This window comes from Jatropha curcas, chromosome 3 (assembly GCF_041381405.1).
Source record: "Jatropha curcas cultivar XTBG-Jc1 chromosome 3, XTBG_Jcur_1.0, whole genome shotgun sequence".
In the NCBI taxonomy this organism is placed as follows: domain Eukaryota; kingdom Viridiplantae; phylum Streptophyta; class Magnoliopsida; order Malpighiales; family Euphorbiaceae; genus Jatropha; species Jatropha curcas.
Window position 1 is genome coordinate 2,384,678 of NC_143153.1, and position 27,063 is coordinate 2,411,740.

Here is a 27,063-nt window from a genome sequence, read left to right on the forward strand (position 1 = left end):
AGAATTTGCACATTTCCTGAGATTCTAATGGAACCATAAAAATAATAATATTAATACAAAAGAATAACCGCTTCAATGATTTAGGCTCAAGTAGCATTGGCAATTATCAATTTTCATCCCTCCAACACTTATTTTGCAAAATAAAGGATCATACATAATATGCTTGCATATAATTATGTGAGAAATTTTGCAATTACAAAAAGGATTGGCCTTTTCACCATCTAGCAATTCTGTTAGATTAGTAAACATTTACTGACATCTCGATTCCTAAACTTTGCTATGAACATTGGCTAAATACAAGTTAAATTAGAACATTCATGATTAGCCCAACAAAAGGGGACAAAATAAACTTTGCTTCAACAGTAATTTCAAGATCTCCTGTCACTTTGCTTCTTCAAGTCGTGAGCGTATGTTTTCAGCGCTTGACATCTTGTTGATACTGCATAAAAACCAAAATTCAATGGTAAGCAAACTTAAAAAAGCTTCATTCAACTCCTAATTTTAATTTAGGTATGGTGCATCTGTACTTTCATTTACAATTGGAAACCCTTAGCACAATCATTTAACGGATAAATTTTACTCGGACTAACCAGAAGAGCAAGTCCCCACTAGACGCTGATTTCTCAGAGATCCATTCTGGAACAAGTTCAAGCAGCAACTTGAGCTGCTCTTCAACTTCTCCTGTGAACAAAAAGGCAATAAGGTAAGGTTAGCTTAAGCTGGTAAAATAAAGAAATAATCTGCTTTCTGCTGTTTTTGACTCGTTATTATATGCTTACTTCTATCAACAATGTCAGAATGACCAGCAATTATCTTGTGAATAAGCTCCTCTTTTGTGATAACTGATCGATTTATTGACTGAAACAAGAAATGAATCACGTTGAATAGCTTAGGCAAGCAGGCAACCATCTGTCGCCTCCTCTTTGCTAGTGAGATGGCTGGATCACGCTCTTCTTGGACTTTTCTTTCCTTTTCTCTTATCTACAAAGTAAAGAGAGTATTATAAGATATAATAACAGTGATTAGAAGGCTTTGGTCCTAACAAGTGCATTTGTTCATCTGTGGGCAGATAATTCATTTCAAGGTTGCGAATAGAGCAAATGAAAGCGATGGTAAGTGGTACATTCAAAATAGGCTTACCGATTGCAGAAGACTCTCAGGAAGGATATTCAAAATATCATCATCATCATCATCATCATCATGATTATCAGCTGATACATTCTCCATTCCATTGAGTTCATTCTTAACATTCTTCACAGGAGTTTCAAAATTCAAGGACCTAGCTCGTGGCGGTCGCCTAACTAACTTGTCCGCTAAGCTAGAAGAATCCTCATCTGGGCTCATATAACACCTTTTTGGAGGTCGCAATGCAGGCGTTGCAGATTTCAATGCAGCCGGGGTTGAAGCAAGTTTAGCAGGAGTTGACTGAAAGCTAGCTATTTCTTCAGCAGAACTATCACGACAATTTATGGAGTCCATGTCCTTGCAAGGAGTTGCAAGGAGGCAGGCCATAGGCTCACCAATTGAAGAATTACAAAATGTTGAATCTTTGTTACCATCAGTTAATTCAGATGACACAGTAATTAGGGATGGCTCAGACAAGCTAGTTTCCTCCAGAACTGGGGAAATTGATTGCCGCGAGCAAGTCATTGGAGAATAAATACAAGCATTTTCTGATTCACTTTTTGCAACTTTCTGGGAGAAGCGCTTCTTGAAAGATTGCGACAAATGAGATGCCACTGCGGCTGGTTGATGTTTCTCAAGTGTCCCGGTCTCTACTGGGGATGAGGAGTTGGATCCATGGCCTACATTTACATTAGTCTCAAGTGTATTACTCTCCACTGCAGGTTGCTTTGATCGATTAAATGGCTCGGGCAGCATAGCTTCAGGAATTTCATCACCCTGTATGCAACAGAATTATTATTTAGGCCAAAACATTTTAGAAGCAAAAGTAAAGTGAATAAGTATCTGCAGATTACTCACCCCGAAACTACCGAATTCAATAGCTAGAGATAAATAGTAAATATTTTTAAGCATCATTACCCAATAACATCAAGCAAATTGTGAATAGTTGAAAATTGAAAAATCAAATTGTACTACTTAATCATGTACTAAAATCTCTCCTTCCTTGTTAACGTGATTGAAAAAATTGCTAATGTCAGCTAACCATATCCTAATGCCTTAAGAAAGCTTGCGTTTGAGATCATATCAAAAATAAGATCACAGGCAAAAACCCTAACGTTATAAAATACAGTAAATTATGAATTTAAACTTGAAACAAAATCAAAACCAACAAAAACAAAGCATCAATTACTACGTAATATATACCTCAGGGTGAGCTTTATAAAAATCTGCAAGACGAGCACGAAAGACCTTCCTCAGATGAAGATTCTTATTACTTTCTGATTTCAAATTCTCATCAGATTCAATTGCATCAACGTCTACAGTTACATGAAGATCTGGCTTCATACAACTAGTTCGCTCATCAAACATGAGTACCCTCTTTATTTCAATCGCTTCGGGTAATATATACTTCAGTTGAGCCAAATGTCGATGAGAAAATCTCCTATAAATTAAACACCATAAGCCAAACATATCCATTAAAATTATACCCGCCATTATTCATTGTACTAAACCAGAAACTATAAGTAGGTAAGCAAAGCATGTACCTGTCCGTTAAACACTCGATTTTGGGGCTAATATTAGTGAAAGTAGACGTTGAACCCTTTAATCGCAACAATCGAATTGTACTGTCCAAGCTATCGAAAAACTCACCCAACATCTCATACCTGCCAAAAATAAAATACCAATAAGAAAAAGTAATAAACTGGGATTCCGGTCATTGGATCTGGCCCGGATTCCAACCATACTTGAGAGAAAGAAAAATCTTACTCCGCCGGAATCTTAGCGGAGCCTTCATCAACGGTAGCATTGCGTTGCCTGTGCGACTTGCAGGTTGATGATTCCTCGGGCCAAGACGAGATCTGTCGTCGGGCGGATTTGACGATCTGGTCAGTCTGATTACTGAGGGGTGGATCTCGAGTACCTTGAGCAACTCTACGCACCTCTTTTACCGTTAGAGCTACCCGGCTGTTCCTGAGGCGGGAAGAGAGACCCACCGGAGGCTTGTCCGGTGTTTGGGTGGTAATTGGGTTTGCAGCGGCGGCGGATTTGGATTTTGGGGTTGATTGGAGTGGTTTCTTTGATTTAAAAGGAATCGACGGCGACGCCATAGAAGAGCGCGAAGAGTTCATTTTTGGCTGATACAGTTATGTTGGATTTAGAGGGAAAGTTAAAGGAGATAAAGTATATAGTAGGGTTTTTGGCGCGGAATGCTGAGTTGGAGCTTTGCCACGTCATAATTCCCGCCAAATCGAGTGGTTGCCTCCCGCGGTTTCTATACTTGGGTTGGGTGATTGGGCCTAATAGCCAGAATTGCCAGCCCACTAAGGTCAAACGAACAACAGTTGGAGACAACGCCGAGAAAGGAGTATATAAGCAAACTTTCGAACGAGGAGGCAACTTTTGTTTTTCTCAGGAATATTTTAAAACTTCAAGATTTGCCAAAAATGGTTTTTGTTTTTGCATAAAAACCTTAAATAAAAAAAAATAAAAACTTCTATATTCCAATAAAAAATATTAATCATATCATACCAAATAGTTTAATGGAAAAATAAACAACACTACTAACTCTATAAGGAAACACATTCAAATTTGAAGAACTCAATAAAAGGAGAGAAAATACAGTTTAAAAAAAAATACAAAATCCCACTAAAACACTCAATATTTATTAACATTAGCAAATTTGAGATTTATTAATCCTATATGAGAATTTTTCTTTTTTTTTACTGTAAATATTTTTTTCTATAAATCACCAATATCCAAAACCTATTATCAGGCTACCTAATTCGGCTTCGACTCTCTCTGTAGGTGTGTTACTATATAATTATTAATGTAAAAAAAGCAATGATGATTGGTCTAAGCGATAAAGATTAAGGTTTCTTCAATAATAGGTCAAGCTATGAATAATTTTGATTGGGCTAATGTTTTTAAATTTTTAGTGAACTAAGTATTAAAATTTTTACATATTTGATCTTCTAAATACCACGTGATAAAATTAAAGATATGATAACAAATAAATAATGAATTTTTTATATAATATAGATTTGAACAAATATTATTTATTTAGTTTTTTGAAAATATAAAAAGTTGTTCATCAACTTTATATTGTAACTAATTATATAGCCACGCGATGCTCAAATTGTATGATTTATACTTTTTAATTGATTTGAATGGTAATTTTTAAGTTACTGCGACATATAATTTAAATAATTTTCTTATATATTTTGCATAAATGATAATATGTGCTGTTATATGCTGGCTCTTTTTGTAATTCAATTGATATTTACGTTTCTTTGTTTGGATTTTGGTATATTCAAAAGATTATTAATTTATTATTATTATTTTTTTAAATTATCGGTATCCGGATCCTATTAACAGGGATCGAATAAATTCAACATGAAGATTAGTCATAATTAAGACTTTTCGTTCCTCTCAACAGGTATATTTAGTCTGAACCGGATAGCTCTCTCACATATCTAGCCTATATTGCCAAATTAATCACAATCGGTAAATATTAATTATAATAGTGAATTGAAAATTATATTTTAGTTCTATTAGTGCACCATAATATTACTATGATTCCATTGTTTAATTAATATTTATTAATTATAAATCCATTAGATTTCGTTAGTTTGTAATTCATTATTTAATAAAAAAGTGAATGCTTATTAAATATAAAAAGGATTAATTATAATAAAAAATCATTTCAAAAAAAATTATAATGAAAAAATAAATGTCACGTTAACATTTTTATGTTTTACTATATTTCTTATTCAGCATGATGTTTAATACATGTCATGATGCCAATGTGGCAACTCCTTGGAATATGGTGTTAAATTAAAAAAGATTAAAAGTCCATAAACTTGATTAATAAATTTTTTCCATTGAGATATTAAAATAGTAAAAAAATTATAAGTTCAAACATGAAACTAATATTATCTATTTGTATTATGAGAATTAATCATGTACAGTATAATTTTATATTTTAAATTAAATATGATTTTTAAAAAAATTATTGTAATTTATATTTGTGTTGCTTCAATTTAAATAATTTACTTATTTATTTTTAATTAAAAAATAAAAGTTAACTTATAAGCCTTTATCTAAAATTATCAAAAAATGGACTGAAATATTAATTAGCACAATTAATCATTGTCAGTAAATTATTGTAATTCAAGTGATATAGTTAATTAATTATTTTTTTCACTTTAAAATTTTCATATATTTAAATTAGATGAGGTATAAAAATATTTAATTTGAATGAAATAAATTTTTAGTGAATTGAAATTAATATTTTAATTATATTCCTTAATGTAACTGTATTATTTAATTCATTTTTATTAATTATGATGCTAATATAACTCCGTTAGTTTTTTTTATAGATAAAAATTATTTAATAAAAAACTCAATATTTATTATTAGTTTGTAACTCCATTATTTCATAAAAGATTAATTTTTATTAGATAAAAAATATTAATTATAATGAAAAAATAAAATGCCACGTTATCAGTTTCATATTCTAATATGTTGTCACATAAATATTTAAGCCTTAAAATTATATATTTATATAGATAGATAGTATTATGACAATGAGTAAATTAAATTTATTTTAATAATGATATAAATTTTTTAAGATGAAAATTGAAGTGTACTAATTAATTTATTGAATCAAGCAGAATCAATTCAATTTTTAGCTTTTTTTTTTTTGATAAATTTATGACTTTTTAATTTAATAAAAATTAAATCGAGTAGGAAAAAATTTATTTCTAGATTGAATATCAATTAAAAATATATTTTAAATTAAAAAGTTAAAAGTAAATAATCAAACAAAAAAATATTTTCATAATATTGTGAAGCATATATGGATATTTAACTTGTTGTGATCCTTATTTTATTAAAAGCACTAAAAAGGAGTTATATTCCAAATTTAGTAAATGTTTTTTTTTTTTTGTTTATTTTTAAATAAACTTGAAAATTAATAAACAGATTCATTGAGATCGTCTGCTTCACCGCCAAGGCTTACATAACATATTTTAATTATTAATAACTTTTCCTTGTTAAACTTTTTCTTAATAAATTTTCCCCAAAAACTTAAATAAAAATATAAAAAAAAAAGAGAAGGAATTACTCAAGTTCACGTATCCTTCTGTACAATCTTCACAAACGATGACTGAATTTTGTTTTTCTTTATCTGTACTAAAATTCCTAATTAGATGGACATAAATTCTGCAAAAATTTCCTTTTTCCTTCACGCAACCAGACACCCCCTTTTTCTTTTCTCCTTCTCTTCGGTTTCTGCACAATAAATTTTATCAATTATTCACCGCTTCAACTTATCTTTGATAAAAGCGCCTCCTCTTTTCTCCTAATCATCTAATTCCTTTCTTCTTCTCGACTAAAGTGCAATAAATTTTATTTTGCATAAGAAAATTCGTAAGCTTTTGTTGTATTCAGAACTTGTTCTCAGCTGGGTCGCAGGTAATTTCGTTTTTTTTTTTTAAATTTTTTATTTTTTCGCAAATTAATTAGTTAAGCTTTCACGGTCTGTCCTACTTAACAATGCTACTTTTTTAAAATTTTTAATTTTATGGTTTTAGATGGTAACTATAAATTTTACGCCTTGAGGGTTTCTTTGATTCTAATTGATATTTTTCAATTGCGGTTGACTTCTGATTTTCTAATGTTAGCTCAATTTGTGTTTAGAAGCTTTTAGGAGTTGAAGACGGTGGTAAGTACTTGTGCTTTTGAATTGTAGGTAACTAAGTATATGTGATCAATGCAAATATTTAATTTTTATAGGCAATGAAAATTCGCCCAGTTAAATACGTTACCTGTTTCTGGGGTTTGATTTACTTATGAATCTGCGATGTCTACTCATTGAAAAGATTATTATCTTAATCGAGGTTTTATGAAACACGTATGATAGCCTAAACTGTTACATTGCTTGGCTGTAGCTAACTGATTAGTGAATCTAACTAGTCTCTATCCAGTGCCCAAAAAAATTTGAGCTTTCTTCGGTTGAAGTGATTAGTATGGGCTGGGGGTAATACACATATTTAGCAAGTAGAGGTTGTTACAGCAGTGTGTAGAGAGCACTCTCCTTATTACCTTCTTTCTTGTACAAGTTCATTATTAAAAGGAAATGTTATAATCCAATTTTGTGTAGATACTGCCATCTGATAATTATTTATGCCATGATTGAATTGTCAGAATTTAGTTGAGTCTTAATTTAATATGCTTATGGTTAAATGCTTTTGAATTCTACCTATATTTGCGACATCATATTATACTTAACCAGGACGATTTCGACTTCAGTTCAAATGAAGCTTCGCATCACACTTCAGGATCGAGAAAGGTTTCTTTAACGAGTGATCAATGCAAAGATTCAATTTTCGTAGACAATGAACGCCCACCCGCTTAAATACGTTACCTTTTTCTGGTTTTTGCTTTATTTAGAGGTGTATGAATTTGTGATGTCTACTCAGAGAAAAGGTCTTATTTTGATTGAGGTTTTATGAACATATCTGATACCCCAAACTGTTATATTGCTTGCCTCTAGCTAACTGATTACTGAACCTAACTAGTCTCTATCTAAAAAGCAGAGTTGTTTTTGCAGTGTGCAGAAAGTGCTCTCGTTATTACCTTCTTTCATGTATTAAGTTGAATCTTAGAAAGGAAATGTTATAATCCAGTTTGTGTACATATTGTCATCCAATTAGTTACTTATACCATGTTTGAATTTTAAGAATTTAGTTGCGGCTTTATTTAGCATGTTTACAGATGAGCTTATGAAAGTCTAAACAATGTTCTTTTCCTGTTGTAGTAGGATATTTTTAATACTTGTTGTAGTAGGATTCTTTAATGTTAAAGAGGACTGGATATGACGAGATATAGTGGCATTGGGAAGTATACAGTCTGTATGATGGGTAATGTGAGTGGAAAAAAACGTCAAGTAAGTTAAATTTATAATTTTGATGTAGTGCATGAGATGTTCAAAGGTTCACCTGCGGCAACCTCACTGGTTTATATCAATAGACTATTGCAGTAGGCATCATGCAGAGAAACTTAGGTGGAAGGTGATAGCGATTATGCTAGTGGTTAGTGGTAAGTGTTTTGTGTGCTATGAAGTCTGCTGAATTTGACTGGTGGTAATTCACTATAACTATTGGATAGAGATTCAAACGGGTTTTGAGGAACTGAGTAAATGAGACTGACCTTCACTTGTGGACAATAAGATGTGATAATTGAATCTCAATTCCTTATTGAGCCTTTTATACAGTATCAGATAGATTAGAAAATTTAGTAGTCTTTAATAATGTTCTTGAAAGTAGTTTTTATGTTTGCATGTATTATTTGTTTTCTCTTAACACATGGAGTAAATCCCTTTTGCTACTGTTTTTGCAGTACAACAGAGTAAGTCCAAATTTTATTGCAGCCAGACTAAAACTTGATTGGATTCCCAGACTTAAGCTTTGGCAGATGAAAAGGTGCACATTCGATAACTGGATCTTGCTAGTATGCTTAAAATATTGTTCTGGCATCCTGTTTTCCGATTAACTGAAAGGGATTGTGTGGGTATAGATTTAAGACGTTAAACATACTTGATCTTTCAGAATGATACCATGACTTGACAATGTTATAGGACTCAGCGCATCGATTTTTTTTTTATCATCTTTATAAGAATTATTATGGGGCGTGGATAATAGTCGATTAACTCAATATGAAGTGGACAACTTGAATAAATGGCCTTAGTTCTTTGTTTATTGACCCCATATTGAACTGTTTGGGACTTGGTTAGTAACTACAATTGTCTACGTAGAAGGGGTAAGATGGACTGGCCAAATTTAGTATGATCATAATAGACGATAGTTGAAGCGGAACATGTGGCTTTCGTGTTTAGATAATTAGCTTCATTCTACACTTCTGCTTGCATTTTTTATATGCTGACTTGGTAAGTTGTTGTGAATGTGTTGTATCTTCAAATCCAATGGTCTCTTGTTTCTATTTTATAAGTGTGATCTTGAATGACAGAATGAGAAGTTGGAATTTTTTATTATTTATTCTGGTAGTTTGCATTCATGCAATGTAAGTGGTATAGAATGTAACATCAGCCTTCCAAGCTTCCAACTCTTGGTTCTTGGACGAAATTGGGATTTCCCTATTGGGCCAGGTCATTTTGGGGCAAGCAGATCATTTATAATAAAGAGGATGAGCTTCGAAAATCTGATTTGTTCATGTAGTCCAAACAATCCCGTACCATGATGTATCTGAACAAGTTCCTGGATAACAAGCCTAAGGGCTTTCATATTGATGATAATGGTGATAGTGACGATATTGATTATAAAAAGAACTGAACTTTGTCTGATCTTATACATAGCTTGGATTAATGTGTGATTAAATCTTATTTTTCCATTATTTGCAGAAATTTCACATAAAAACATACGTCGTTTGGGGGATGGACTGGCTGTCTTTACCTACTGTTACATTTTGTGAATGATGTTCGGTAGGCAGAAGGCTTCTAATGCTCTCAGCATATTTAAATGGAGATCGCATGGTGAATCGACTTTGACAACAGGCTTGCTTAAAGATGTTCCTCCAGAAATTGAATTGTCTGACTATGGAAGGGTACCAAGTCCTGGTAGTGAGAGTCCTTCGGGACTTCTTAATGGTGAAAGCTTGAATGTGGAACCAATTGCTGATTTGGACCTGTTCTTTGAAAGGCTATACAGTTACTACTGTGAGAAAGGGCTTTGGTGCATTATTATAAAGTGGATTGTTGAACTTCTAAGTCTTGGTTTCACTATTTGTTTTTCGGGATTTTTCTTATTATATGTTGATTGGAATGGTCTTCGTAATGCTAAATGTGGTATGGATGCGGTTGAATCTGGAATCAAGCCCTGTGATCTCGGTAAAGAAGCTCTTCATGAACACCCTTTAACCCCTCTAACACTTTCAAAAGCTGTTATTGTTGGATATTTGGGATTATTTTCTATCTATTGGATCTTCTGTTTTTTGAGATTCTTTGCACAATTAAGGGACATTCTTGGGATCCGTCACTTCTATTACAACAGGTATGCTTGTTTTGTTCTACTTAAAATTGTTGGAAACACATCTTAAACAAGCCTTTTGATTTAGTGATTTTGTGGATGTTCTAATGAGCAAGGTGATTATCTTTCTTGCAGTCTCCATGTTACGGACAGCGAGATTCAAACCATGCCATGGGCTACAATCCTTGAAAAGGTTGTACACTTGCAATGTTCACAGCAACTCTGTGTGGTCAAAGACCTCTCTGCACATGATGTGGTGATGCGCCTGATGCGGAAGGAGAACTACTTAATTGGAATGCTCAATAAAGGAGTGCTTGCTTTTCCAATCTCTCCATGGATTCCAGGAGCTGGTCCAACTGTCAAATCTGGTTCAAATGGAACACATTACCGCCTGATGCTGACAAAGACCCTTGAATGGACCTTAAATTGGTGCATATTGCAAAGCATGTTTGATCGGTAAGCTAATTGAACAGGATTATTTAACTATTTGCAGACCATGTGCACTATTTTCTGATTGGAATTCATTTTTTGCTGCAGAAACTTTTGTGTTAGGAGGGACTTTATTTCTAATCCTAAAACCTTAAAGAAAAGGCTTATGGTAGTTGGGGTTGCAATGCTTCTTCTTTCACCATTTCTGGTTATTTTCATGCTTGTGTATCTCTTCCTAAGGCATGCTGAACAATTTTATAATCATCCAAGCACAGCATCATCTCGAAGATGGTCAAATTTGTCTAAATGGATTTTTAGGGAATTCAATGAGGTACAAGTGTTTTCCTTTTGCTTCCTTACTAAGATCAAGTGGGGGGTTTCTTTACTGGTGCTTAAATTAATATGGGTATTATCTGCCAGTTTTTAAAACTTGATCAATATGTCTATCTTTGATATTTGAAGTAGTTCTTGCTATTTTGTATGCTGATTATTACTTTACTTAAACTGACAAAATTTCTTGATATGAATTTGTTGTGGCGGTTAGTCTTTTTCTAGAACTGTGTACTTAGCTTTGGACAGAGAGGAATGGAAACAAAGGATTCATATAGTCAATCTCAACTAGTTTTGGGATTAAGGCATAGTTGGTGTTGTTCAGCGTTTTTCTAGAACTGAAATTTTCCAACTCAAAATTGTGCTTAACTTGGTTGATGTGATTTCATTGAAGAGAAGATATATCATTGAATGTTGCTAATCATTTACAAGTGAACCTTTGCTTGCCTAACACTCTATGTATTGTGTGTGTGTGTGTGTGTGTGTGTGTGTGATGTGTGTGATGTGCGCCTTTGGTGTGTTAGATTGTACCTGTATTTCTTTTGAGGAAGTTTGCTTTCGTTTCTGTAATGTAGGTTTACTTCAGTAAAAGATCAGTTTGTTTCATTTTCTATTCATTTCACACATATAAAACCCACTGGAACTGTTCAGTAATTACAAGATGATTATTGCATTGCAGGTTGACCATCTGTTCAAGCACCGTATCAATGGAAGTATAATGCATGCCTCAGACTATCTGAAGCAATTCCCCTCACCCATTATCTCAATTATTGCTAAGTTTATATCTTTTGTTTCTGGTGGCTTTGCTGCTATCCTGATCATCATTGCATTTCTGGAGGAATCTCTGCTAGAGGGCCATGTAATATTTTCTCACATTACTAACATAAAGTCATTTGATGATATGCATATTATCATGGTGACCTTTACTACTTCAACTTTTGGTTTTATGACCTTTTTTTATTATTTATTTCTGTAGATATTTGGTCGTAATTTATTCTGGTATGCTGCTGTGTTCGGAACAATAACAGCCATCAGCCGGGCCGCAATAGCAGATGAACTCCTTGTCCTTGATCCAGAAGGGGCTATGTCTATGGTGGTCCAACATACACATTATATGCCAAAGAGATGGCGTGGGAAAGAAAATACTGAGATTGTCCGGATAGAATTTGAAACCCTGTTTCAGGTAATACCGTAGCAAGTCCGTTTGTTATATGTGAGATTCACTTGAATGATGCTGAGACCTTCCCTGCACCCCAGCCTCTCCATCATCTACATGATAAGGAGTTTTGAACTGTTTTTCACTTACTGTTTGCTATTTTGTGCTGTAGTATACTGGGATGATGTTACTCGAGGAGATGGCATCGATTTTCCTCACCCCTTTTTTGCTTTTATTTGTTGTCCCAAAGGTACTTTCGTCATCTTTCACAGACTATTCATCTTACTATCTTCATCACACATGCATATGCTAGTGTTTTAACTGGTGTCCTTTGTTATTTTGCAGCGGGTAGATGACATCTTACAGTTTATTGCAGATTTTACAGTGAATGTTGAAGGTGTTGGCCATGTGTGCTGGTTAGTCTATTATTCATTGATTTTGGGGTTTTAACAGTGAGCAACTTATCGGCTTTGTTTTGTTTTAATAACGCTTAATGATTGACTAACTGATTTTTGGCAGTTTTAGTGCTTTTGATTTTCAAAACCATGGCAATAGCAATTATGGTTCTCCTTATCATACAGAGCACATCCAAAGGAGCTCTCAGGGCAAGATGGAGAAGTCCTTTTTGAGGTACGTTATGATTATAACAGTGTCCACTTATTGCTTCATTTGTCCATGGAATAGAATACTTATGTTTCACCTGTGTAGAACTCAAGTTCCACAAATTTTTGAAATAGTATTTTATATTATAATCATTGAAAATTGAAAATTCACTAGAAATTTGAGATAATGAAATAAAATTGTTCCATATTTAAAAATTTGAACCGAAGTTAAGAATAGTTATTTATTTCCTTATTTCCATTCAATTTCATGAATCAAATAAATTTTGGTTAGAATTTTTTCAAACCTTGTGTGTTTGTGCTTCTTTTTTATGTAAATAGTTAACTCAAGATGCTTTTTATGCACTCAACAACGATGTGCTGCTTGCTCTAATTAGTGGCTTAAGGAAGCTACTTCTTAGTTAAAAGCTTTCTTGATAGACTATTCTCTCTCTCTCTCTCTCTCTCTCTCTCTCTCTGTGTATATATATATATATATATCTGAAATTAGACAATTACAAAATTCTGAAAAGCAAAAAAGTAGAGCAAAAAAATTGTATTTTTCATGTCAACATTTTAATGCAACTAAATTTAGTGTTAATCCCAAACTACTTGGGTTGGCTATATGGATGTATTTCCACATTTTCTCCAGTTTAGGGGTTATCTCTTCAAGAAGATCGAGATGCTATCAAATCATTTTTGCTCTACCTCTTATGTCAACACATGTCTGTCCTCCACTTTCTTTTCTTTAGTATGTTTAACTTTCTGTATTGGTGCATTTGCTGGTCTGCAATGCACATATCCAGACTATCTCAATTTCATTTCTCTCATAAATTTCCTAAATCAAGTTAGATAAAATGTTGGTATTATAATTTCAAGTAAATAGCTTTTTGTCAATCATGAAATAGTAAATTGATATAATTGACCGAAAAACTCTGTAGTTGATGATATAATTGAAAATTTTGCTCAAAACTTCACAATAGATTGGTTTTGGTGCTTCTGGGTCATATATACAATAGGCCATTGGGGCCTTTGAGAAAAGAATTATATGATCCATGCTAATCAAGAACATTTACAATAGCAACCATATAGTAAATCTCAGTGGTGCTTCCAGAACCCATTGGATGTGGTCTGAAATGATAATTCCCATCATGACTTCTGCTTGAAAATTTTGATGTATGTTTGATAAATGACCCTATGGTTTGCAAGGGACCACTTTTTTTTTTTTTTTTTTTTTTTTTTTGTTGATTCTGTAATCAATGGCATTAACAATTTTACTTTTGCATTTATTGTAGATTGTTCTGTGTCCTGAGCTTCAAATGCACTTTGATATTTTCTTCTTTGTCTCCAGGCTAATTGTTTAGTTTGAACAATTTCTTACTGGTGCATAATTCTGTTTGTTGCAGTTTTCAAAGCAGCTATCCTTCATGGGAACCTAATGATCAGGGAAAGCAATTTTTGTCAAACCTTAGAAATTTCAGGGAGCAAAAGTTGCAAGGGCACACAATTAGACATGCATATTCTCCTCCTAGAACGTGGCAAGGAAGCCCCAATCTGAGAGGCCCTGGGATTAGAAATTCTCCTTTATCTAGGGATCCATATGGTACTCCGGGATTTCATTTAGGTTCTTTGTGGCTAATTGATGAAGACCAAAAGAATCATCCATATCTTCTCGATTGGTACTACACTTCCCGCCCTCATTCTTCCACTAATCATACAAGAAATAATCCAGCAGGACCGTTTGAAGCAACTGAGCAACATCATGAAGACTATTGGATGCGAACCAAATTGACACAAAATGATGTTAGATGTGATGATGACTACTGGCATAACCGCAGTGAAGATCGAATAGGTTCACACTTAGAGGCATCTACATCTACTCCTTTCTTTCGGGAGAGTGTACTTCATCAACATGATTCCAGCAACTTTGCACATTCAACTAGGAGCCATTGGTGGGCTAGAAGCGGCCGACCTGGCACACATCCCCAAACAAGTTTTATGGAACCTCCTGATTTTAACCGCTTTACTTCAGATAATTATTATGATAATATTTCAGATAGAAGCTTAGAGGAGCAAGAAAACCATTTCAGTTGGGGGATTGCTAACAGGTTATCACGGACTGCATATATGCATGATGATCTAGAAGTAGGAGAAGTAAATCTCCATTTTGATGATATTTATAGCAGACCACCTGAGACTCCCACTGAATATCGAGAGCCTCCAAGCTTTTGAATTTGACTGTCAATTACCTCTTTTTAAGTTTGTTTAGAGGTTATTGTTTTCAAATATGTGGGTTGCATACAGGTTTCCAAGAATGAATCGATTAATTTTGTTTGTATAAAAAGGAAACTCTGTATTCTTTGTTGTATATATATTCATTATGAGGTTTAGATTCTGAAATAGGCCTCAAGTCAATTTAAAGGTTTTACATTCCAGTCATTGTAAGCCTCCCCTGTAAAAACCATTACAATCCATTGATACATTTCGAATCTGATTAACATTCATTTTATTCTTTTCTTTGGTTTCCTATTTGTGGGGTGGTTTAGGTTCCCTGGACTGTGGACCATTATATATCAATGATTTTGAACTGGACATTTAAAAGGATGCCCTGCTTTAATCCTTTTTTTCTCTTTTTTTTTTTTTTTTTATCTTTTATTATTTTTCTTACAAGAAAAAGGAAAATTTTCAGTTGGTGCTGATAGAATTGCAACATGTTTGAATATTTTTCAATTCTTGTATTCGCTTTTCAAATTTACATTTAAAATTCGCAGAAGAAATGATAAAAAGATCAAACCACTTGACAAGAAATTAAAGAAGTGCAGAAAATTTGCTTGAAAAAGGTCAGTATCAACTCTTAGTTGATAATTAGACGAAGAACCTGACAACAGCAAACTAGGGAATAATGCAGAGCCTTAGACGACATCCTGCAAAGATTGCTTCCATCATTAAGTGTCTCAAATAATATGATACTCTGATTGCAATATTCTGTTCCTTGATGAATCTTTCGCCATACTTGGATGTTGAACTTGTTTTGACATTCCAAGATTAGCTGCGGCATCAGGACAGACAAAACGCTTCAACAATACGAGAATCAAGTATTTTATATTGGTTATTAGAAACATGATTTTTCGTTTTCTAAGAGAGTTAAAGAGAGCGTTGTTAATGAGATAAGGAGGAACAGGAGTACTTTCTTTCAATAAGCACCATTAAACGACACGTCATTGGACTGCTAGCCCAACAGCCCGATTAGGATTTTTTGTTTTTTTAATAAAACGACATGGTTTGACTAACTGTCTTCTCTCAATATTCTCCTACATCAATGCACATAATCGCTTATCAAGACGGAGCATCCAGAAACAGAAAATCAAAAACCTTGAAGAATTTGGGGTTTTGTTAGGGTTTAACAGGATCAACAACAAATCATAAAGAAAGCTACTTCCGCACATATATCACAAAGCTCGTCAAAACCCATCATGAAAAGAGCTTCAATTTCTCTTTTCTCTCACCTTTCTCGCCAGAAAACCAAGACACTAACTTCTCTCCTTTCCAGAAACTATATTTCTGACTCTACACACTCCTCTTCCTCTTCTTTCCACTCATCAACCAATTATCTCATTCCCTGCACCAAAACTACTGGCCTAATCCTCAAAACTCGACAATTCCAAGCGAGCCCATCTAGAAACATTGACACGCTTGTTGAAACAAATACTCAAATCTCCTCTAGGCAGAGGAAAATCAACGAAAAATCTGAACTTGAAGAGACTTTTGAGTCTGCAGAGACAGCTGAGGAGATGCTTCAAGCTTTTAAAGAAATGGAGGCTTCTTTCGATGAGAAAGAGCTTGGTTTGGCTTCTTTGAAAATTGGGTTAAAACTTGACCAAGAAGGTGAGGACCCTGAAAAGACTTTATCTTTTGCAAGTAGAGCTTTGAAAGTTCTTGATAAAGATAATAGTAAACCTTCCCTACTTGTTGCTATGGCTTTGCAATTAATGGGTTCCGCTAATTATAGCTTAAAAAGGTTTAATGATAGTTTAGGTTATTTAAACAGGGCTAATAGGGTATTGGTAAGGTTAGAGGCGGAAGGAAATATTGATGTAGACGATATCAAGCCGGTGCTGCATGCAGTGCAGCTTGAATTATCTAATGTGAAAACAGCAATGGGGAGGAGAGAGGAGGGTTTAGAGAATCTTAGGACGTGCTTAGAGATCAAGGAAATGACTTTGGAGAAAGATAGTAAGGAATTGGGTGTGGCACATAGGGAATTGGCAGAGGCATATGTTGCAGTTTTGAATTTTAAGGAGGCATTGCCATTTGGTTTGAAAGCGTTGGAGATACATAGGAGTGGATTAGGGAATAATTCTGTGGAAGTTGCATATGATAGGAGGCTTCTTGGTGTCATTTACAGTGGGTTGGAGGAACATGAGAAAGCATTGGAGCAAAATCAGTTGTCACAGAAGGTTTTGAAGAATTGGGGTCTTAGTTCAGATTTGCTTCGTGCAGAGATTGATGCATCAAATATGCATATAGCTTTGGGCAGGTATGATGAGGCTATTGATACTTTGAAGGGTGTTGTTCAGTACACAGAAAAAGACGGTGAGACTCGAGCATTGGTGTTTATTTCTATGGCAAAAGCTCTATGTAATCAAGAGAAGTTTGCTGACTCGAAGAGGTGTCTTGAGATTGCTTGTGGGATCCTTGACAAGAAAGAGACAGTTTCCCCAGTTGAAGTTGCTGAGGCATACTCAGAGATAGCAATGCAGTATGAAACTATGAATGAATTCGAAACAGCAATTTCGTTGTTAAAGAGAACACTTTCTATGCTTGAGAAGCTCCCACAAGAACAGCACTCTGAAGGAAGTGTTTCTGCTAGAATTGGGTGGTTACTTCTGTTGACAGGTAAGGTGCCTCAGGCGATTCCTTACTTGGAGAGTGCTGCAGAAAGGTTGAAAGAGTGCTTTGGTTCTAAGCATTTTGGAGTTGGGTTTATCTACAATAATCTGGGGGCTGCATATTTGGAACTGGATAGACCACAGTCAGCTGCACAGATGTTTGCAGTCGCTAAAGACATCATGGATGTGGCACTTGGTCCTCATCATGCAGATTCAATCGAAGCATGTCAAAATCTCTCAAAAGCTTATGGTGCCATGGGAAGGTGAGAATGATTCTCTGGGTTCTTACATTTCCAGTCTCATTCCAACCATATTGTATTTAAATTGTTTGCAAATTCTGAATCTATGTCTCTAATGACATACTGACTGCTCTTTTGTTATGTAATCTTCTAGTCACTTCCCCTTTGAAGCCTTTGCCATGGGAAGGTCATATATTTTTCATTAGGTTTGTGAATCTTGAGATTACACACACACTAGCCCACAAAGTAAACACACGCACACTCTTTACTCTTCATCTGTCTCTTTGGAGCCCAACCATAAGTTGGCTACGTGCTTCATTATTAAGCTTCTAACGGAACTCAATTCTTCTTATTTCCTTCAGTCCCCCACAGAAAAACCTTCCTTTTCTGTTCACATATAAAATGGTTTGTATTTGCTGTATCTTTTCTTGTTTACAAGTCCATTAGTGTAAGAGTTCCATACTTGATATTTCAAACTTCTCAACATTTGTTTTCGCATAGTGGAGTAATAGACTTTTAGAAGGTCAGAAACACTGGCTTGGTCAATCGAACAACAACAACTAAGCCTTAGTCCCAAACTAGTGGCTTGGTCTATTGAAATCAGAAAAAAAAAATTAACTGTACTAATAATTTTGGGCATTTCTTGGAACATATTTTTGGTTTTTGATAAGCAGCCATTCTGGCAAAGATGCATGTATATGTGCCCATTTGCATTCATCTTGGCAGCAACAAAGTGGCAAGAAATTGAGCGGGATATAAAGTTGACATTTGTCTGATGTCTTGGTCATTGAAATGTTCTAACTTTTTTTTTCCTTGGATATGGCAGCTATTCTCTTGCAATCGAATTTCAGCAGCAGGTAATTGACGCCTGGGAAAGCCATGGACCAAGTGCACGAGATGAACTTCTAGAAGCCCAGCGACGACTTGAACAATTAAAAGCAAAAGCTCGAGGCGCATCCATAAACCAGCTACCTACCAGGGCTTTGCCCTTGCCTCATAGTAGTCCCTCTGGCAGAAGCCTGCTGCCTGATATTCCTCTTAACCAGAAGTCAACAAGCATATAGTCTGATCACAACGGGCAGAGTGCTCCATTTCTTGTTTGGGTTGGTTTGTTTTCTAATTTCCTTCTGATGTTAGGAAGAGTATCTTGCTGCCTGTGATGTTTTTTTGGTCCCGCTCCCTCTCATGTATAAGAATTATCACTTTCATGTATACACAAACACAAGTGGCTTTTTGTTATTCAAGGCACTGAAGAATGTTTGATAGAAAAAAATGGTATGACGCTGAGGTTAATTCAGTATTGATCTGTGCTTACGGGCTGTGATGTGTTTTTTCATGGCTGCACCTGGGACACCAGAAAGACGATTCAAGGATTGCAGAAATTAGACTGTTTTAGGAGTCTCTGGAGTTTCACATTACTTTTGTGCACTGAAATTGAGAAAAAAGTCTTGTTGTCATGCGTTTGCTACATATCACTTCATTAGGAAATAACACCTGGAATAATGCTTGCTAGGTACGAGTCAACTTCAGGTATCTCAGGGAGGGAGAGGATATTGTGTATAGTTGCAAAATTCTTCTTTTTTAGTTGCACAATTCTTCTTTTTTAAACTGATTCCACCTGGAATATCTTTATGATGTTCACTTCGATAAATGACAAGAGATATGGATATTACTGAATTACGCCAAAACAAAACCAACTAACAAGAAAGTGATAGGGATTAATTGAAAACAATCACTCTTTGAACTTTTCTTGTAATCTGTAGATACAATCTTCTTGGCATTGAAAATCAAGATTTCAATTCTTGTGTTCGGTTTTCAAATAAAGAAACGGTAAAAGATCAAACCACTTGACAAGAAATTAAAAAAGATATGCAGAAAATTTGCTTGAAAAAGTCAGGATCAAATCTTAGTTGATAATTAGACATAAGAACCTGACAACAACAAACTGGGCCATAATGCAGAGCCTTAGACGGCATCCTGCAACGGTTGTTTCCATCTGTAATTGTCTCAAACATCAAGATACAGTGATTGCAATATTCTGTTTCTTGATGAATAGACTTGATTTTGCTGCTGCTTCTTGTGCGTGGTCTTGACATGATCTTTAGACATTCCAATCTTAGCTAGTGCATCAGGACGGACAAAACGCCGCCAGAGTATGAGAATCAAGCATTTGATATTGATTACTGGAAACATGATTTTTCCTTTTCTAAGAGAGAATTAGAGAGAGCGTTGTCGCTGAGATAATTGTAGGTGTTATTATTACAAAGCGACATAGTTTAATTAACTGTCCTGTTTCAATTTGCCTCTACATTAATATTTATAATTGCATACCATCAACTCCAGACTCTAATAGTTGTGTTTCATCAGAAGTTAAACACTAAAAGTTCATCGCATTTCAAATATTAGCTGTTCTTTCATCATACTCTAATATAAATATTAGAGGTAGCGTTTTGAGCAAGTCAAAACGCTATATACGCGAAAAGCCTCTAAAACGGAGCATCAGAAACAGAAATTCGAAGAATTTGGGGTTTTCGTAGGGTTTAAGAGAAAGCCAGTTTCGCACTTATATCACAAAGCACCTCAAAACCCATCATGAAAAGAGCTTCAATTTCTCCTCTCACACCTTTCTCGCCAGAAAACCAAAACACTAATTCCTCTCCTTTCCAGAAACTATATTTCTGACTCCACACACTCCTCTTCCTCTTCTCTCCACTCACCAGCCAATTATCTCATTCCCTGCAACAGAACTAATGGCCTAATCCTCAAAACTCGACAATTCCAAGCAAACCCATCTCGAAACATTGACACGCTTGTAGAAACAAATACTCAAATCTCCTCCAGGCAGAGGACAATCAAGGAAAAATCTGAACTTGAAGAGACTTTTGAGTCTGCAGAGACAGCTGAGGAGATGCTTCAAACTTTTAAAGAAATGGAGGCTTCTCTTGACGAGAAAGAGCTTGGTTTGGCTTCTTTGAAAATTGGGTTAAAACTTGACCAAGAAGGTGAGGACCCTGAAAAGACTTTATCCTTTGCCAGTAGAGCTTTGAAAGTTCTTGAAAGTGAACCTGCCTTACTTGTTGCTATCGCTTTGCAATTAATGATTCTTGATAAAGATAATAGTAAACCTTCCTTACTTGCTGCTATGGCTTTGCAATTCATGGGTTCTGCTAGTTATATGTTAAAAAAGTTTAATGATAGTTTAGGTTATTTAAACAAGGCTAATAGGGTATTGGTTAGGTTAGTTTTGGACGGAAATATTGATGTAGAAGATATCAAGCCGATGCTGCATGCGGTGCAGCATGAATTATCTAATGTGAAAACGGCAATGGGGAGGAGAGAGGAGGCTATAGAGAATCTTAAGATGTCCTTAGAGATCAAGGAAATGACTTTGGACAAAGATAATAACGATTTAGCTGTGGCACATAGGGAACTGGCAGAGGCATATGTTGCAGTTTTGAATTTTAAGGAGGCATTACCATTTGGTTTGAAGGCGTTGGAGATACATAGGAGTTCAGTATGGAAGTATTATGTGGAGGTTGCATATGATAGGAGGCTTCTTGGTGTCATTTACAGTGGGTTGGAGGAACATGAGAAAGCATTGGAGCAAAATCAGTTGTCACAGAAGGTTTTGAAGAAGTTGGGTCTTAGTTCAGATTTGCTTCGTGAAGAGATTGATACTTCAAATATGCATCTAGCATTACACAAGTACGATGAGGCTATTGACACTTTGAAGGGGGTTGTTCAGCACGCAGAAAAAGACAGTGAGACTCGAGCATTGGTGTTTTTTAATATGTTTATTTCTATGACAGAAGATCTACATATTAAGGAGAAGTATACTGACTCGAAGTGGTGTCTTGATATTGCTTGTGGGATCCTTGCCAACAACGAGACAGTTTCCCTGGTAAAAGCTGTTGAGGCATACTCGGAGTTAGCAATGCAGTATAGTTTTAGGGTTGAATCTGAAAGAGCAGTTTCATTGTTAAAGAGAATGCTTCCTATGCTTGAGAATCTCCCACAACAACAGCACTTCGAAGGAAGTGTTTCTGCTGAAATGGGATTCCTACTTCTGTGTCATCGTAAGTTGCCTGAGGCCATTACTTACTTGGAGAGTGCTGCAGAAAAGTTTAAACAGTGCTTTGGTTCTGAGCATTTTGCGGTTGGTTGTATGTACGACAATTTGGGAGTTGCATATTTTGATCTGGATAGACCACAGTCAGCGGTAGAGAGGTTTGCAGCCGCTAAAGACATATTGGACGTGGCACTTGGTCCTCATCATAAAGATTCAATTCAGACATGTCAAAATCTCTCAAAAGCGTATGGTGCCATGGGAAGGTGAGATGATTCTCCGGATTCTTACATTTCCAGTTTCATTTCAATCATATTGTATTAAATTGTTTGTAATTCTGAACCCGTGGCTCTAATTACACGCTAACTGCTGTGTAATCTTCTAGTCACACAATGTTCTAACATTTTTTTAACTTGGATATGGCAGCTATTCCCTTGCAATCGAATTTCAGGAGCGCGTAATTGATGCCTGGGAAAGCCATGAACCAAGTCCAGATGCAGAATATGAACTTGTAAGAGCCCGGCGATGTCTTGAACAATTAAAAGCAAAAACTGGAGGTGCATCCATAGAGCAGGAGGAGTCCTGGAACACTACGTGTTACCCTTTGACTCTGCCTGATTTTCCTCTTAAACCAGAACTCAACAAGCATGTAGTCTGATCACAACTGCCAGAGTGCTCCATTTCTTGTTCTGGTTAGTTTAGCGTTGTTGCTGGGATAGCTATAGGTATTGTTAGAAGAGGAACAGGAAAAACTGAAAAATCTAGGTGGTTATTATTATTATTATTATTATTATTATTCTTACTATCATTTTTAGAAAAAAGAAATTTAGATCATGGAAATCCAAATCCTCAGTTGCCCGGATTGCTTTCTCTTTCAATAAGCACCACTAAATGATCTGTCGTTCGACTGCTAACCCAACAGCCCGATTGTTAAAGTTACAGTTACAGCTCCATTGAAGTAAAATTGATGCAAGTGTTGTTGACAGTTTTTGGAGAAATCTTGTTAAAGTCATTTAGATTTTGTTGTATTTTGTTGAAGTCAAGAGGTAGGTGAACTACCTTGCTTTTAGGTAGGTTTGGTGAACAACCTTCCTTGACTTATGGAAGGTTGGTGAACAAACTTTAGACTAGCTCTACTATAAATGTTTACATTATGCTGTAATGGAATTAATAAGAAGTGAATATTTGTTTCTTCACACTTAAAAAAATCTACAGCTTTTTTTTTCATTTTCTGCAGAATTTCCTTCTCTTCCTTAATTTTCTGCTCTTCTAAACCAACAAGTGGTATCAGAGCAAGCTTGATCTCAAAGGGCTGTGTGTGTGTTTGAGTGAAAGTCATAGAGAAAGCCACCAAATAAACCAGAATTTGTGAAGTTTTTCTGTTTATTTGCTTTTCCTCAAATGGCTTCCAGCAGCATGTCTCTTTCACCACCTCATTTTAATGGGGAAAACTATCATGTTTGGGCTATGAAGATGAGAGCTTATTTCAAGGGGCTTGCATTATGGCAGTATGTGGAGGAAAACAGAGTACCTCCACCTCTTAATCAAAATCCAACCCTTCAGCAGATTAGACAACATGAAGAAGAGGTTGCTAAGGCTCCAAAAGCTCTGTCCTATATCCATGCAGCTGTTGCAGATCCTATCTTCACCAAGATTATGACATGTGAGACAGCACATGAAGCTTGGGAGAAGTTAAAAATTGAGTATCATGGATCTGAAAAAACTAGACAGATGCAGATATTCAATTTAAGAAAAGAATTTGAAATGTTGAAAATGAAGGAAAATGAAAAGGTGAAAGATTATGTTGATAGAGTTATGAAAATTGTAAACCAAATTCGATTCTTGGGAGAAGAGTTAGAAGAGAAGAGAATTGTGGAGAAAGTTATGGTGACTCTCCCTGAAAAATTTGAAGCCAAGATTTCTTCTCTTGAAGAAACTTGGAACATGTCACAAATATCCTTGAATGTGCTTTCAAATGCTCTACAAGCTGTAGAACAAAGAAAAGCCTATAGGGAAGAAGAAACCTTTGGAGAGAAGGCTCTTGTAGTGACTCAACAACCAAAAATGAAGAACAATTTCAGAAAAAATTGGAGGAAAGATAGATTTCCACCTTGTCCACATTGCAAAAAAAAAAAAAACCACACTGAGAACTACTGCTGGTTTAGACCTGGAGCTCAATGTAAGGTTTGTAAGCAATTTGGTCACACCGAGAAAGTTTGTTCTACAAACCAGAATCAACAAACACAAGCCCATCATGCACAAGTCACCGAAAATTCTGAAAAATATGAAGAACAACTATTTGCTGCAAAAGAAATTGAAAAATGTGATGTCTCAATTGAAGCTAAAGAAGCATGGCTTGTTGATAGTGGCTGCACTAACCACATGACACCAAACTTGGTGAATTTCGATAGCTTGGATACAACCTATTCTTCAAAAGTCAGACTTGGAGATGGTAGGCTTGTTGATGTCAAAGGCAAAGGAGATGTGATTGTTCAAACTCCTTCAGGTACAAAGCTTGTTTCCGATGTTCTTTACTTACCGGAACTAAATCAAAGCTTGTTTTCGGTTGGTCAATTGCTGGATAAGAATTACAGTTTGCTATTTAAAGATAAAACTTGTGAAATAAGTGATCATTTTGGCTCAAAGTTATTTGCTGTCAAAATGAAACGAAGAATCTTGCTTGAGTCATAAAGAAGAATCTGATTTGTGGCATAAGAGACTTGGTCACACCAATCTCAATTCATTAAAATTGCTACAATCCAAGAAGTTAGTTGCTGATTTGCCATCTGTAGTTGAAAACAACAATGAATCCAAAGCCTACAGAATTTTGAATCCTGTTACTAAACAGGTGTATGTCAGCAGGAGTGTCAAATTTGATGAGAAAGGTGAATGAGATTGGAGTAAAATGGAACCAGAAAATTCTAAATCAGTTCTTGAACAAGATCATTTTCAGCAAGAGCAAGAACTTCCAGTTGATAATGAAGATGATTATGCAATTAGAGGGACTAGATCCCTAGATGAAATTTACAGCAGATGTAATGATTTCTCACTTGAACCAACTCAGGTGGATGAAGCCTTAAAATTGCCTGAGTGGAGAGCTGCCATGGAGGAGGAGTTGAAGATGATTATGAATTTTCAGCAAGAAAATCCAACTAAAATACTTTGTGACAACAAATCAGCTGTCACTATGGTTAAGAATCCAATCTTCCATAGAAAAATCAAGCATACAAAAATCAAGTACCATGCAATTCATGAAGCTGAAAAGGAAAACAAAATTCAGATTGTTCATTGCAGTTCGGAAGACCAAGCAGCAGATATTTTCACCAAGGCATTGCAAAAAAATCAAGATTTGAATTTCTTAGGAATAGACTTGATGTTTGTCTCAACTCTTGCATCAAGGAGGAGTGTTAAAGTTACAGTTACAGCTCCATTGAAGTAAAATTGATGCAAGTGTTGTTGACAGTTTTTGGAGAAATCTTGTTAAAGTCATTTAGATTTTGTTGTATTTTGTTGAAGTCAAGAGGTAGGTGAACTACCTTGCTTTTAGGTAGGTTTGGTGAACAACCTTCCTTGACTTATGGAAGGTTGGTGAACAAATTTTAGACTAGCTCTACTATAAATGTTTACATTATGCTGTAATGGAATTAATAAGAAGTGAATATTTGTTTCTTCACATTTAAAAAAATCTGCAGCTTTTTTTTTTTTCATTTTCTGCAGAATTTCCTTCTCTTAATTTTCTGCTCTTCTAAACCAACACCGATTAGGAATCTTTTGTTAACAAAGCAACATAGTTTAATTAACTGTCCTTTTTAATTCACTTTTAAATTTTATTATTTTAATCTTATGGTACATTCAATTTCTATTTTAGTCTATAAAATAAAATACTTCAATTTATAAAATTATACTTATTAAAAATTTTAATTTTTAAAATTATTTTATTGACATTTTAACCTGTAAAATTACATCAATTAAACGCTAATTAAAAATTTTGAATTTATGAAATTTTGTTCCAAAAGTTATGCTAATTTATAAATTCAAATATATAATAGGTGATTCGTTAAGTGAGTTCGTATATTAAGCTTTTTTCAATATGCTTACTCCTGTTTTACATGGTACAAGTAAATATAATTTAATTTATATATAAAAATTTTTATTAACTTTTTTTTTCTAAATCATAATAAAAATAATTTATATTACTAAAATCTAATATTTTTTATGAAAAACAGTACATTGAAATAATAAAATAAAAAATTTAATAATTAAATAATTTGTTAAGAAAATAATATATTTATAATAATTAAATATTAGTATAATTTGACTTTTTCATAAAACTAAAATTATTTATCAGTCAATTAAATTTTCTTTATAACAATTTAAATTTATTAACTTAATTTTTTCATATACAGTATAGTACCATAAAATGTTTATATTACTAAAATATGTGACCAATATTAGCTATTATGATAGGTAATATATTAATTAATTTTTTTTTTTTTACTTTTTGCTAAAGTCTATTATGAGCATATAATTAATTTACAATTGTTTTTGTTTTTTTAAAAATTGTTTCAACGTATTACATGGTTTGCTAATATAACTTCCTATGTCATAATTCTATATTTTATTTCTATTTTAATGAGTTTATTTTCTATTTTTATCAAACAATAAATCTTATAATATATTTCTTAATAAATAATAATTAATTACATTTATTTTTTATATAATAAGTTAAATAATTACAGCCAATCAAATTAAAATTTTAATTAAAAATAATAATTAAACATATTATATTCTTACCATGTTTAATATCTATCTTATGTGTTATAATATAAACACTCAAAAATTAAATTACCTTTATTTTTTTTAACCAATACAATTAAAATCCATATTATATTCTTACCATATTTAATATGAACCTTATTTAGTATATAAAACATAATTTTTTTAATTTATCCGATATAATTTAGATTTAAATAGAAAATAAAATTTTTAAAAAATATTTATATTCGTACTATATTTAATAAATATCTATAATATAATTTCTTATTTTATCGAATATAAAATTTAAATTTAAATAAAAAATTAATATGATCAATTAAAATTAAATTACTTTTATTTTTTAGCCAATTAAATTAAATTTTGTAATTCGTAAACTTAGTTGGACATTAATGTTCTTCCATCCATCCTAT

At 34.1% G+C, this 27,063-nt stretch overlaps 3 protein-coding genes and 1 pseudogene across 4 annotated transcripts; 3 read left to right on the forward strand and 1 right to left on the reverse strand.

Moving 5' to 3' along the window:
* Window positions 1-148: 148 nt before the first annotated feature.
* Window positions 149-3,287, reverse strand: CDT1A (CDT1-like protein A). The gene is made up of 7 exons (XM_012229945.4): window positions 2,893-3,287; window positions 2,670-2,789; window positions 2,329-2,566; window positions 1,141-1,902; window positions 780-981; window positions 591-681; window positions 149-439 (listed from the first exon to the last, which is right to left on the reverse strand). Exons 1-7 carry the CDS (start codon window positions 3,252-3,254, stop codon window positions 382-384), a joined length of 1,833 nt encoding a protein of 610 aa, XP_012085335.1. The 5' UTR covers window positions 3,255-3,287; the 3' UTR covers window positions 149-381.
* A 2,923-nt stretch (window positions 3,288-6,210) lies between these two features.
* On the forward strand, window positions 6,211-15,192 carry APG9 (autophagy 9 (APG9)). Its single transcript, XM_012229944.4, has 11 exons — window positions 6,211-6,600; window positions 8,527-8,609; window positions 9,545-10,193; window positions 10,305-10,625; window positions 10,707-10,929; window positions 11,608-11,787; window positions 11,905-12,111; window positions 12,257-12,334; window positions 12,430-12,500; window positions 12,604-12,714; window positions 14,090-15,192. The coding sequence occupies exons 3-11, from the start codon at window positions 9,616-9,618 to the stop codon at window positions 14,913-14,915; spliced, it is 2,595 nt and encodes an 864-aa protein (XP_012085334.1). The 5' UTR covers window positions 6,211-6,600; window positions 8,527-8,609; window positions 9,545-9,615; the 3' UTR covers window positions 14,916-15,192.
* Window positions 15,193-16,001: 809 nt separating this feature from the next.
* Window positions 16,002-19,268, forward strand: LOC105644554 (hypothetical protein). Its single transcript, XM_012229943.4, has 2 exons — window positions 16,002-17,835; window positions 18,638-19,268. Exons 1-2 carry the CDS (start codon window positions 16,157-16,159, stop codon window positions 18,873-18,875), a joined length of 1,917 nt encoding a protein of 638 aa, XP_012085333.2. The 5' UTR covers window positions 16,002-16,156; the 3' UTR covers window positions 18,876-19,268.
* Window positions 19,269-20,228: 960 nt separating this feature from the next.
* On the forward strand, window positions 20,229-23,056 carry LOC105644555 (protein KINESIN LIGHT CHAIN-RELATED 2-like; annotated as a pseudogene). Its single transcript, XR_016319956.1, has 2 exons — window positions 20,229-22,143; window positions 22,304-23,056. The product of XR_016319956.1 is annotated as a protein KINESIN LIGHT CHAIN-RELATED 2-like (transcript).
* Window positions 23,057-27,063: the final 4,007 nt, after the last annotated feature.

Bases quoted from the DNA above. Each gene is read 5' to 3' on its own strand.
- CDT1A (XM_012229945.4), bottom strand. From the start codon at position 3,254: ATGAACTCTTCGCGCTCTTCTATGGCGTCGCCGTCGATTCCTTTTAAA. The intron at 2,567-2,669 runs GTACATGCTTTG...TTTAATTTATAG, and splicing joins ATCGAGTGTTTAACGGACAG to GAGATTTTCTCATCGACATT. The intron at 440-590 runs GTTAGTCCGAGT...GTTTTTATGCAG, and splicing joins AGTGGGGACTTGCTCTTCTG to TATCAACAAGATGTCAAGCG.
- APG9 (XM_012229944.4), top strand. From the start codon at position 9,616: ATGATGTTCGGTAGGCAGAAGGCTTCTAATGCTCTCAGCATATTTAAA. The intron at 10,194-10,304 runs GTATGCTTGTTT...TCTTTCTTGCAG, and splicing joins CGTCACTTCTATTACAACAG to TCTCCATGTTACGGACAGCG. The intron at 11,788-11,904 runs GTAATATTTTCT...TTATTTCTGTAG, and splicing joins AATCTCTGCTAGAGGGCCAT to ATATTTGGTCGTAATTTATT.
- LOC105644554 (XM_012229943.4), top strand. From the start codon at position 16,157: ATGAAAAGAGCTTCAATTTCTCTTTTCTCTCACCTTTCTCGCCAGAAA. The intron at 17,836-18,637 runs GTGAGAATGATT...TGGATATGGCAG, and splicing joins GCTTATGGTGCCATGGGAAG to CTATTCTCTTGCAATCGAAT.